Here is a 13430-nt window from a genome sequence, read left to right as displayed (position 1 = left end):
TGGAAAAACCCTTTCCATCACTGTAGTGAGTGTCTACACTACAGCAATACAGTGGCACAGCTGCAGTGCCATAGCTGTGCTGCTGTAGCATCTGTAGTGTAGACAAGAACTTAGTTGTATGGAGTCCACAGGATGCCCAGGAGTCATTGATTTAAGTATACTTAATGGTTTCATAATACGTCCACAATGGGTTTGACCTCAGAGAAAGTGTTCTAAATAGGTCTTAATTTATTTGCTGGGAATATCAGTGCACTTGATTGCTCTTAAGCATGCAAGAAGGTAGGAACCACAGAATGAATCCTTTGCCCTGTGATTTTTGTGTTTGTAAATTATGAACAAATATTAACTCTGACTGCATCATACTTAAGGGTACATCCTCTCAGCACTGGGATGTGGCCTTAGACAGAATAAATATGTTACAGAAAGATGCATCTAATTCCTACTAGCAGAGCTGATCAAGCACAGACTTTGGTGTATAACCTTTGTCTTACAGCCTGTATCATAAAGGGGGTAACCTTAGGTGTTCATTAGAGCTTTTAGGTTGCCTAAACAATGAATTTAGAGAGGCCAGATGGGTGAGGTAACGTCTTTTGTTAGACCAACCTCTGTTGGTGAGAGAGACAAGCTTTCAAACCACACAGGGCTCTTCTTCAGGTCTGGTAAAGGTACTCTGAGCATCACAGCTAAATGCAAGATGAAACAGATTGTTTAGCATAAGTAGTTAGCACATATTTGACATGGATCAGGGAAAGCACTTACTGACAGTGAAAATACCTTATTTTTGAATTGAGAACTTTACACATTTTAGTATATTTGTATGCATTTCTTCCTTTTTTCAAAAGTGTAACTGTGTAGTATTTTAGTCTGCAGATCTATAGAAGATACTTGTCTTTACACAATCACAATTCAGAGGAAAACAAACTCTCCCTAATGTGCTAGCTTTAAATTTTTATGCCCTCTACCTTGAATTATCAAGGCCAAGTTTAGATAAAATTTAGATAAAAAAATTATACTTGGTGCAGTTTCACGTGAGGAGTGACAAACATGGAGGCCAACATATGGCCCAGAAGTTGTAAGCAGGTCCTTGCTGTTATCTGCAGGCTTCACTGTATTGTAGAGATTAGACTGGACATAGTATGGAATCTCTCCATGGGCAGGTAGGCTCTGGCGGTTAGTCCACAAAACTCTGATGAAGTCTATCCTCTTTTTTACAGTGCAAATATTTGTAATCAAAAATAATAATATAAAGTGAGCACTGTACACTTTGTATTCTGTGTTGTAATATATTTGAAAATGTAGAAAAACATCCAAAATATTTATAATAAAATTAAATTGGTATTCTATTATTAACAGTGAGATTAAAACTGCAATTAACCACAGCTATTTTTTTAAATCTCGTAATTGTAATTTTTTTTAATCGTTTGACAACCCTATAAATAATAGCTTGGCATACTACTGTGCTGGGGTAACAAATTGTTTATTTCCCCCACCCCCAGGGCCCTTGTATATGTCCCTGCAAAAATACATCTGTATAACTAACTGCTTAAAAAGTACTTGTTTAATGATTTTTCTTTGATTGACATATTGTTGAGGTAACTGTAGCAGTTACTAACATAAAAAGGGGTAGATAGGTCTAAGGAATTTGGATTTGACTTTCTGGACATCTCTTGGAACTCCTGGCAACAGATGGATAGCTGGCCACTGGAAATTTGTCGTTTGACCACTCGAGACCCCTCCAGACCACAGGTAACTAATGTTTGGGGGTGCTCTATAACCTCTTGTGTTTGTATGTGCTTGAGATTAAATAAAGCAGAGACTCTGAGTAAAGGTCTTGTAGCGAGAGTGCTAGAGACTAATCAAGTGCTAGCTTTAAGTGAAAGCACTTGGTTTTGATTTTTTTGTGTCAGCCATATAGCAGACAGAAGCACTGCGTCTCCCTTGGTTTATCCTGATACCACCTCGCAGAGAGTAAAGTTACCAAGAGGTTTGGGTTTAGGGAACCCCACGTAACAGATACAGTCCATCAGAAATCCTTACTGAGGCTAAAAATTAAGAGACAGTTACATGGAGGATAAATAAACTGCAACTGTTGGTAAATAAATTGGCTATTGATGGTCAAATATGCTAATATCCCAGAATCAACTGGGCACAAATGATTCAGAGCAAAGAATTTGTTTATCTCCTATTACGGAAGCCCATATGAAAACCTTCAAGGCTGATTCACTGTAGGGATAATGGGCTAAAAGCTTTCCTTGGGGGGGGGCGTGGAGGAACCTTTAGGGGGGCATGGCAGGCCCAGGCCAGGCAGGAAGGGAGCACCACCTAGCTTTGTCCTGCCCCCAGCTCTGCTCCCGGCCTCACCTCTCCCCCCAGCTGTGGCCTCAGCCTCAACCCCCTTACCTCTGTCCACGTCCCCCTCACCCCGTGGAGCTGTGCCCTGCTCCCAGCTCTTGGAAGGTGAGGGGCGCAGACAGGGTAAGGGGGGGGCATGAACCTCCAAAGCTGGAGGCCACTGCACTAAGGGGATGCAGATACTGTGGACAAGAGGGGCATGCACGTTCAGTTTACCCCTAGAGTAACAGAGACAAGGGGAATTACTGGCAGGTGCTGAGTACTGAGACACTGAGGTGGTCTGGGTTACACAGGACTTCTGCATTCAGATTCCAGAGACTCCAGTGGTAGTTTAAAAGACTGATAAAACACAGCCTGGGGCCAAGAAGAGTGAAGTCACAGGGCCAGGGTGTTTGAAGTGTGGGGAGCTGGGGAACATAAAGAGGCATTGCCTGGGAAGGTCTTTGAACTGTAAGTAGAGGAAACCACATCATGGGAGTGTGAGAGGGGGAAAACAGCAGACCTGGAGTATAGTAACCAGGACTGGAGCAGGACACAGAGTTCATCCTCCCCTCCATTTACCAGGGATTTGGTGATCTCTCCTTTAGCCATGGGGCAGGAGAGCTTCAAAAGTGTGAAGTGCAGGAGGCAGCAGCCAAAAAAAATCTCATGTAGAAAAAGAGCCCAACACTTGGGGGGAAAGGAAGCAAGGATCCCAGGGAATATGTGGGACAAGAATATTATTAAGGAGATTGTGGAGCAGATATTCAGTTTGCAGTTTGGAACCGCAACATTAGCTTGCCAGGCTATAGGAGCAGCAACAGGACCTGTTACAAATCCTGCAGGAAAGAATTGGCAACACTTTCAGGTACTGAGCAGATAAGAGGGAGCTAGTGGGCTAGAGGCCTAAGGCTGAGGAGATGTTATGGTTCTGTACAGATGGGATATTTAAGACAGTGCGCCCTTGGGTAACTGGGGGAAAAGACAGAGTTGCTGGGGCTAATTGCAGGAAGAGCCACAGAAACCCCTCCAGGGAAAGGATGGAAAAGGCTTAATTGATTTTGTTGTGGAGAGGTTGGCCATGTAGCCGGGCGGTTACCCCGCTCCAGCCCTGAAAGGGTTAAAAGCCAGCCCTTGGAGAGGGCTAGGGCTGGGAGCCAATCAGAAAAGGCTGAGAGGCAGACAACCAGGGCCAGGCTCGGCCCTATAAAAGGCTGCAGGGCCAGAAAGCAGTCAGTTTTTCTCCAACCTTGGAGAGAGATGGACCTGGCTGCCTGAAAGAGGAAAAGGGTACCTTGGACAGCGCAGTGCTGGGGAAGGGCAGGGGGAGCTCCAGCCTGGAAAATCCCCAGGCCGAGGCCTTGCTGTCAGGGCCCGAGGAGGTACTAGGGCTGTGGGGAGGCAGCCAGGGGAGGAAGAGGCAACAGGTCCAACCCCCTGGCTGATGATGAGTGACTATTTCAGACTGCAGTTTGCCCCTGAGGGAAGGGGCTAGATGAAGACTGGCAGTGGGTCACTGAGGTGAGGTGGGATTAGAGGTAGGGTTCCTTGGAGAGGGGAGGACCCCAAGTGTGGGAGTACTGCTTCAGGCAATACCCAAGAGAAGGAGCACCACGGGCAGGGAGGGATGTGGAGCCTGAAGTATAATGGTGGAGATTGATAATGAAAGACAAGCAGTGACTACAGGAGAGACACTGGCCAGCAGGAGGTGCTCTGAGGCTGGAATGAGCTAATTCCCGACTAACCAGCAGGAGGTGCCGCGGAGGTGAGTGCTCAACCTCTTACAGGCCATATAAAAAGATTTTTCCCTTTGATGAGGTGGACACACTGCAGGAAGAAATGCAGGAGCCCCAAGAAAGGGAAGGAGAAGAAGAGGGTGTCTGACAGCACTAATGCATAGGAGGTACATGCACCAGAGCTGGCACTAGAGACAGTGAATGAAATAATTGTGATCACAGACACAAATCTTACTGAGGTGTCAGTGCACACTGATGTCCCCACAGGGGCCACAAGGAAAACCAGGTGAAGACTGTGAAATCTTTCTAGGCAGAGAGGCCTGAGAGAGAGACCCTGATCAACCAGGGCAGAGACTGGTACATGCATTCCAAGCAGACAGACCTGGGTGGGAGACACTGAGAAACCAGGGCAGAGCCCACTACAAGCTCTACATGTCAAGAGACCTTGAGAAACCAGGGCACAGTCTGCTACAAGCTCTCCAGGCAGAAAGCGAAGACTCTGAAAGATCAGGACAGAGATTGCTACAAGCTCCCCAAGTATAGAGGCTGGGAGACAGACTCTGAGGAACCAGGGCAGAGACTGATAAAAGTTCTCAAGAGAGGCCTGGGAGAAGAACCTGACTACAAAGGCCAGAGATTGTGAAACGCTCTTTAGGCAGAGGCCTGGGGGGAGAAGACCCTGAATAAGCAGGGCAAATACTGTTATAGGAGGGACATTACCCTCAATAGGACCACCACCTCAAATACTTTCTGTGAGGGAAGGTATGTGATGGTGTATAGCAGGCCCTTCATAGCCCCTGCTGGAGGCCCTTCAATCCTACTACACCTTGCCCCAGGAAGGAGCTGCAGAGGTGGGCCCTCCAGGTCTGCCTACAAAGGCTGCTTTTGTGCCCAGTGGGCTCAGATAAAAGGAGCTGCAGAGCCTGAGCAGATCAGTTGCTGGCTGGAACCAGAGGGACAAAGAAGGATACTCTGATCTTAATGCACTGTAGCACTAGAAGTTAACCTACACTGACTAGCCCATCTAAAGAATAATAGTTTTGTTGCCATCTTTGGAATGCGGACCATTATACCTACTAACTGAACTAAGCAAGAATGTTAAATACACAGGCTCTGGATCAGCTGCATCCTTGGAGCACTTTAGTTATTCCTAATAAACTGGAAGAGTATTTTAATTTAGTCAAAGGAAATAGGGTCTCTAATTGTGTTTCTTTCTAACACTATTCCAGTATAAATGTAGATCTGGTATTCAGTGGGGACCGTAACACTTCAGTGAATTTTACATCTAAGCTTTAAAACCTAACCAAAGCAACATGTACTTAATCATCTGTTCAATGTTTTTCACAAAGGAACAGTTTCTCATAGACGTAAACCCTAAACATGGTAGAGATTTATTTTATATGGAATTTACAATTAAAATACTTACACATTTATGAGCTGTACCCATTGCCTAAGATTTTTAGTGTATTAACATAATTAAAATAAAATTTAAATTAATATAAAGCAAATACTAACAGTATCTAAACCAAGCCAGAGAATGCATTCAGTTTCTAAAAAGGCTACCCTATGGACCACAGCCACATTCCTCAATCCTATCAATATAACACCCTTTTACAACAGACCTTCTCAGGCAAAATTCTGAGCTAACAGAGGAGGCCTTACGCTATGTTCTAAAGTACAAATGCTGGGTCTAGTAAAGCAAATTCTAGAGTAGAGGACTCACCACTGAATTTGCCAGTCCCTCAAAGCTTAAAAGTAGGTCCTATTAACACAACTGCTTTGTCTCAAATAGTAAAAAGATACTCAGGAACTGGGTGCGTACTACTAAACAGTTTTGGACCAAAGCGCATGATACCCAGAAGCAAATAGAAAACCAGTACAGAACTCAGGTTTCAGAGTAACAGCCGTGTTAGTCTGTATTCGCAAAAAGAAAAGAAGTACTTGTGGCACCTTAGAGACTAACCAATTTAAAATTGGTTAGTCTCTAAGATGCCACAAGTACTCCTTTTCTTTTTTCAGTACAGAACTGGAATTCAAAAGTAATGTGCTCAATATAGCTCAGAACACTAAGTAAATGGGTTGCTATGTTCTTCACTTGCTGAGACCTGATTTATGCTACAAAGATAGCTTGGTGTAAGACACCTTGAGTTGACCTGTTTGTGTATGTGTCTACACTCAAATTTGTCTCATGCCAACACAGGCGCCTCATTACAGCAATGCACTAAAACCACCTCCCCAAACAGTGAGCCCCATGGTCAATCTTCTGAGGCTGACGCAGTGCAAGTATAGACAATGAATGACCTGCATCAACTCTAACAGTCCTCCAGCAGCTGTCTCACAATGCCCCATTTCTTGCAACAGTGACACTCTGGTCACAATTGTAAACTCCACTGCTCAGAGGTCACAGAGGCTGGAAGCTTTTCCTCCCCATGTGTATTTTTAAATGCCTTTTCCTGATTGTCTAGCTTTGTGAGCACACCTAGCAGATATTCCTTGTTGTGTGCAACTGCCCAGCCAACCACGCCAGCTCCATGCACGAGACACACCTCTGCCTGGAGCAGACAAGAGGTACTAGATCTCCTGAGCCTGTGGGGAGAAGAGGCAGTGCAAATACAGCTATTACACTGCCATGGAAATGTGGAGATCTATGAGCAGATTACACAGGGGGTGCAGGAAAAGGCGTATGACAGAGATCAGAAGCAGTACTGCGGGAAAGCCGGCAAACCACAAGACCAGGTGCGTCAACAATCTATCTAGTGCTGCACCCAGACCTACCACTTTCACAATGAGCTGCGTGCTATACTTGGCAGAGACCCCACCAGCAACCCCTAAACCACTGTCGATACCTCGGAGGAGTCCAAGACAGAAACCCCTGTTATGAACAGCAAGGAGGAAGAGGAGGAGAGAGAGATGCAGAGGTAGGATCCAGCCATACCACAAATCAGGACCTGTTTGAGTCTCTACAACAACCTAGTCAGTCCTGCCAGCCAAGCACAGATGAACCCAGTGAAGGGGAAGAGACCTCAGGTAAGTGCATGCATGTATTTTCCCTTACAACATTTAAATTTAAAGATGGCACCCATCCCCAGGTTAACATGACACAGGTATAGACTTTTTACTGTTTTACTCATATGAGAAGAGGTAGCAGTGCAACAAACAGAGGTACATCTGGTGTTTGCTCATTCCCCTATTGGTTTAGGTGGTAGAGGAGGGGCATGAAGAGCAGTTTGTTCCTTGCATCCTTCTGAGAGACTTTTGATGAAACTTTCATGGAGATACTCTGCAATCCTTTCCCAAAGATTTCTAGAGATGGCTGCCTTATTTCTTCCTCCACAGTAGGACACTTTCCCACATCACTCCATGATGAGTTCGACAGGTACCATTGCAGTAAACAGGTTAGGGGCATATAGGCCCAGGCAGCTTTGGGATGCTAGTAACAGCTGAGCTCTCTGTGCCTTGTTACCCGCAGAAGTGAGATATCAGCTAAAATCACAACCACCTGTAGAAAACAGTGCCAATATTCAATACCACTGCCCTATACTCATACCCATGGAATACAGACTGAAATTTTACTGTTTCAACCACAATGGACATCATTTGTGTACTGAAATGGACAGAAATAGTGGTGTCTTTCCAGTTTTAAAGCTCTGTTACATTTATAGTGTATTGCCTGTTGTTTTTTGTACATGGTTTATCTGCACTGTTTTTTGCCATTCCATACCTTTCTGTTTTTTGGAAATAAAATTATTTTATTAATTCACAACTCATAGTGCAAAATGCACAGCACTACTCAAAGAATCCCATATTTGTAAATGTAGAGCACCACACAACTCATAGATTCAAGAAAACACCGTCACAGCTATAAATGTACTGCAAGCATCACACAATTCTTACCAGCACCCAAAGCTTCAGACCCAGACAACAGACCAGCACAGAACACTATAGTGGCTGACTGTTAAAGTCTTCTTTCAAAGCCACCCTCAACTGAATCGCTCCATGCTGAGCTCGTCATAGCCCTTGTGTCTGGTTGTTGAAAGTCAGCAGACAACTGCTCTACCTCTGCCTTCCACCCTGGCAGCAGCTCTTCCCCCTTAACCTCACAGACATTGTGCAGGACATAACAGGCAGCTATAACCATTGGGATATTTTTCACACGGACATCTAATCTAGTGAGTGAACACTGCCAGCATCCCTTCAATCTACCAAAAGCACATTCAACAGTCATTCTGCACCTGCTTAGACAGTAATTCAATCCTTCCTTGGAGCTGTCCAGGTAGCCAGTATACATTTTATGAGCCAAAGGAGCAAGTCTGGGTCCTCCAGGATTACTAATGGCATTTCAATATTGCCAGTCAGGAAAGAACATCCCTGTTTGCAGCTTTCTGAACAGTCCTGTGTTCTTAAAGATGCAAGCATCATGCACCTTCCCTGGCCAGCCCACACTGAGATCAGTGAAGTGTCTTTGGTGATCCGCTAACCCTTGCATAATCATAGAGAAGTGCCCTTTCTGTTGATGTACTCTGTGGCAAGGTGGACTGCCAAATAAGAATATGTATGCAGTCTATCACCCCACTTTAGTGCAGGAAGCCCATTGCTGGAAATCCTTCCATTATGTCCCTCAAATTCCCAAGAGCTACAGTCCTGTGTAGCAGAAACAATTAATGGACCTACACACTTGCATGACAATGGCCCCCACTGTGAATTTTCCAACTTCAAAACGATTTCCCACTAACTAGTAGCAATCCTGCAGGTCTGAAAATACAGAAGAATCATGTGTCCTGTATTTGCAATGTTCATGAGAATGGTGTCGAGCTCTGTGCTTCTGTTAGAAGTGGTGGACACCAAAAAGTGCAGTGCAGGTTTGTGGAATTTTTTTTTAAAAGTATGAAGATTATGGGATATGGATGACATTATAGGATGGAGAAAGTTGCATTGTGGGAACTTGACCCCTAGCTCACAGAGATTCCTGCACGATTCATTTCTACCTCACAACACATTGCCAAAAATTTCCCAAAAGGCATTGCACTGGACAGCAGCTCATGGCACGCTGGGATACCTACCTATAGAGCATTGCATTTTGCATTGACACAAGCACTCCTGGTGAAAATGTGCATCACGAACACAAGCAGCCAAATATGCACATGCATGAGTAATATATAAGGCTATGTTTTAGTTACGGGCATTTTTAGTAAAAGTCATGGACAGATCACGGGTAGTAAACAAAAATTCACGCCCTGTGACCTGTTCGTGACTTGTACTATATGCCCCTGACTAAGCCTTTGTTACTTGGGGGGGGGAAGAGGGCAGCCCAGGGGCGCTCTGGGGGCAGGCAGCCTAGGACCCGCGCTGGTGCTGAGGGTGGGCGGGCGGCAGCACATGGCCTGGGACTCCTGCTGATGCTGAGGAGGGGTTGGCAGTCTCCCTACCTGGCTCTGTGTGGCACCGTGGAAGTGACTACATGTCCCTTGGCTCCTAGGCGGAGGGACAGCCAGGAGGCTCCGTGCACTGCCTCTGCCCCGAGCGCCGACTCCACAGCTCCCACTGGCCGGGAACCACAGCCAATGGGAGCTGCAGGGGTGACGCCTACAGGCGGAGGCAGTGCACAGAACTGCTTGGCTGTGCCTCTGCCTAGGAGCAGACCGAGGGACATGTAGCCACTTCTGGGGAGCCCCCCGCCCAAGGTAAGTGCCGCCTGGAGCCCTCACCCCCTCCCGCGCCCCAACCCCCTGCCCCTGTTGCCCTGGATTTGAGGGGTGTATACCCCAGAACGTGATCAAGTTAATTGCAGCCATATTATGTGCATTCAGCCACCCTGAATTAATGAAACAGAATACCACATAGTTAAGGATTAATTTGGAAACAGGCTTTTAGAAGCAAGGTTATATCTAGCTGGCAGTTTCTGCTAATCAGAATGGGAGGAGGGGATAAACAAGTAAAGAATTGAGACTAAAAACCTTGGTGGTTGGAATACCTTGAGTCTAAACCTCTCTGATATTAAAAGTTTATTGAAAGTTAGAAAAGTGATGATCCAGGAGGTGTCATTATGATCTATATGTTTTGTAGAAGTTAGTCATAAAAGGTTAGCTAATAGAGTGTACTTTGGAGCAGCCCTCTGAAGACATCTTGAGAGACCTTTTCCCCCGGTGGGTGAACAACTGGCCATTGCGAACCGCCTGTTAGTTACTCAATAGTGATCCAGATGTTAGGTAAATATCTGGGATGTTCTAAACCTATTGCTTATGTTTGTGTGTGCTTAAATCTAAAAAACTGCATTTTTAGATAGAACACGCTTATTCTCCCTATGTCCACCACAAAAGGAATAAAAAGGTTCCCCGGTTCTCCAAATCCAAACCACTCAGCAGCTCTACTTGTCTTGCCTAAGCCACCATGCACTACATAACTGAAGTCGACGTAACCTACATTGACTTACTGCAGTGTCTGCACCATGCTATGTTGACAGAAGCTCTCTCGTTGACATAGCTTCTGCCTCTCGTTGCGGTGGTTTACAGAAGTCAACAGGAGAGCGCTCTCCCATCGACTTGGCATGTCTTAACCAGACTCGCTAAACTGACACCGCTGCATCCATCACAGCAGTGCTGATTTAGCCCATAGTGAAGACAAGCCCTCAGACACTATGGAGAACAGAGCTATGAGAAGGGACCTCCAGAACAGGATACCTATACACAGGGCCGGCTCTAGGATTTTTGCCGCCCCAAGAAAAAAATGTTTGCCCATCCTGCTTTTTTTTGGTGCCCCCCCGGCTCCGCCCCAACTCCGCCCCATCCCAACCCCTTCCCCAAATCCCCAGCCCCGCCTCCTCCCCCAGGCGTGCTGCATTTCTCCCCACCCCACTGCTTCCTGCGGCTCCCCCCACATAACCGCCCGCCCTAACTCACCTCCGCTCTACCTGCTCCCCTGAACATGCCGCTGCTCTGCTTCTCCCCCATCCCTCTCAGGCGAGGGAGAGGCAGCGCATTCAGGGGAGCAGGCAGAGAGGAGGTGAGCGAGGGTGGGGGGGGAATAGAGGAACTGCTCCCTGCCCCAGCTCACCTCCTCTCCACCACCGCCGCCTACCCTGAGCGCGCCGCCGCTCGGCTTCTCCTCCCTCCCTCCCAGTCTTGCCGCATAGAAGCGGCTGCGCATTCAGGGGAACAGGCGGAGGCGGAGCAGAGGCGAGCTGGGGTGGCGAGGACACATTTCTAGGGGCGGCATGGCCGGCGCCGGAATGCCGCCCCTAGAAATGTGTCACCCCAAGCACCTGATTATTTTGCTGGTGCCTAGAGCCAGCCCTGCCTGTACAATCACTCCCAATCAAAACAAAGGAGACCATCTTGTATATTGCCACAGAAAAATGTCACCCCATAAAACGCAACTGACTGCCTATGATTTAGCACCTACAGTCTGTCAGAAAGTCTCAGCATTTTTTACAGTTCCATAGTTCCAGTCATTAAAATTAACAAATACTGTAGGTTGTATTTTCCAGTTTAAATTTTTAAAATTAACTAAAGTGTATTTTTCAAATGCGTTTATCCTTTCTTATGCACCAAATTAAAAAAAAAAAAAAGATTAGGATGCAACAACAACAAAAAACACGGTAAGCTCACCTACTGATAGGAGACGCCATGTCACAGCAGGAGTAGCAAAACAAGCAAACACATCATCTGTGCAGGCAAAGTGCGTAAGGTGTGGAAGAATCACAGACTGGCCACGGCACTGACCCCACATATACACATGGCCACCCTGGGTTTTAGCAGCAGAAGTGTGAGCAGAATGGCAGGCTGCAATTTCTATAACTCTAAATTCACAAGCAAACAAAAACACTGGCATAAGGACAAAGTGCAGTGAAAAAGCTTACTACCACATACCTACTTTTGTAGGCTTGCATGCATTTCAAGTTTTATGGGAATATATTCCTCCCCCCACCACTCCCCTCATAAATAACAAAATGTTTCCATAGCATGCAAGACAACTGAAAATAAGGTTGTTTGCTATTTGTACATATACAGCATCTAGTTACTCCTCTCAATTTTAACCCTGAAAACAGCAAATCACATTTATCATAGAATATTTTACTATTTAATTAATACCACATCAAAGTGCAACCATTACAATATTACACCTATTCTTGGCGTTACTTCTAACTAATATGCATGCACATGTACTAACTAAATTATTCTGTAGGCCATCTTTTAGAACATTTTCCAAGTGAAAGACCTAGACCCAAGGAAAGTACTAATTAAAGAACATTACCCCCCTCACTTTAGCTATATTAAGATGCTTCACTAACCCTAGAGGTTGATTTTAGGTTTTCAAAACTCCCTCACATTCAATGTTACACAACCCACTGTTTTGCAGTCTGAAGTATAACTTGTCTGATTAGTGGTGAAGTTGTATATATATATATTTAAGACAAAATCTTGCAGCCCTTAGTGTGAGGTAACACTCCCATTGTCATAAGGAACACAGAATTTGGCCAACAACTGATGAAGGCAATATATAACATTTTTTTTAAAAGGTACTAAACATATTTGGACTGCGGCACAAATATTTTAAGCAAAAAATAAATACTGATGTTTGAAAAAAGCAACAAATTAAGAGGAAATAACACCACACAATATCATATAGCAATGACCTCTTCCTTCTAGCAGGTGGAGACAGAAACAATTGTAAGAGTAGCATTACACATTTTTGAAGTCTTTCACATTTTTGAAGTCTTTCACAGCAGGAAAACCAAAATGGTTTATTCAACAAGACCCTAATATACTCTAGTAAGGAACACATTCACATTTCCACTGATAGAAACACAAAGTATTGCATTATCCATAGAAATTATTCTATTACTGATTATCAGAAACTAAGATTAAGAAATTTGTAAAAGCTAAATTTTCAGGCAGAAATATAATTTTATTCCCTCCAGCCTTTCCCTTACTAATCTAGGACTACAAAACATAGAAGGGGTATTTAATGCAATAGCTACAGGCAAATTGTAAATATCCACTCTTCTGACTTTTTCCACATTTTTTTTGTTTGATCAATCTTAATGGTAAACTATTATTAACATAGGAAATAAATTGTAAAAAAATAAGAAGCCTTGTTTTTGGTTGACTCAGTATAGAGAAGTGGCAGCACAGCACCAATGACAGCATACAATTAAAACTCATAAAATACTCTGAGAAGTAGGATGCAGCTGAAGGAGAAAGAGAGGCAGGAAACAGCCAGCCCCAGAATTTGTAGTCTCCCTTTCACATCTATTTATCATGGCAATGCATATGTTTCCAGCTAGGTCAAATTTTAACTTACAAATGTAAATGTCAGCCAACATTAGAATCTATTCAGGTTTAGGTCTGTGAAATAACCATAGCT

The 13430-nt window shown here is 44.8% G+C and overlaps 1 protein-coding gene across 17 annotated transcripts in view; it reads right to left on the bottom strand.

The window, feature by feature from the left end:
• The window catches only part of LOC140911290 (RCC1 and BTB domain-containing protein 2), an 82925-nt gene that overhangs the window by 32148 nt on the left and 37347 nt on the right, over positions 1–13430 (bottom strand). For all 17 annotated transcript variants that reach the window (XM_073343999.2, XM_073344046.2, XM_073344029.2 and 14 more), the window contains one exon: positions 11672–11862. In XM_073343999.2, the coding sequence (XP_073200100.1) occupies positions 11672–11862 (191 nt within the window). The remainder of the gene's footprint in view (positions 1–11671; positions 11863–13430) is intronic.

This window comes from Lepidochelys kempii, chromosome 1 (genome assembly GCF_965140285.1).
Source record: "Lepidochelys kempii isolate rLepKem1 chromosome 1, rLepKem1.hap1, whole genome shotgun sequence".
Classification (NCBI taxonomy): domain Eukaryota; kingdom Metazoa; phylum Chordata; order Testudines; family Cheloniidae; genus Lepidochelys; species Lepidochelys kempii.
Note: the sequence above shows the minus strand (reverse complement) of the source record. Positions and strands in the feature narration are given on the sequence as shown.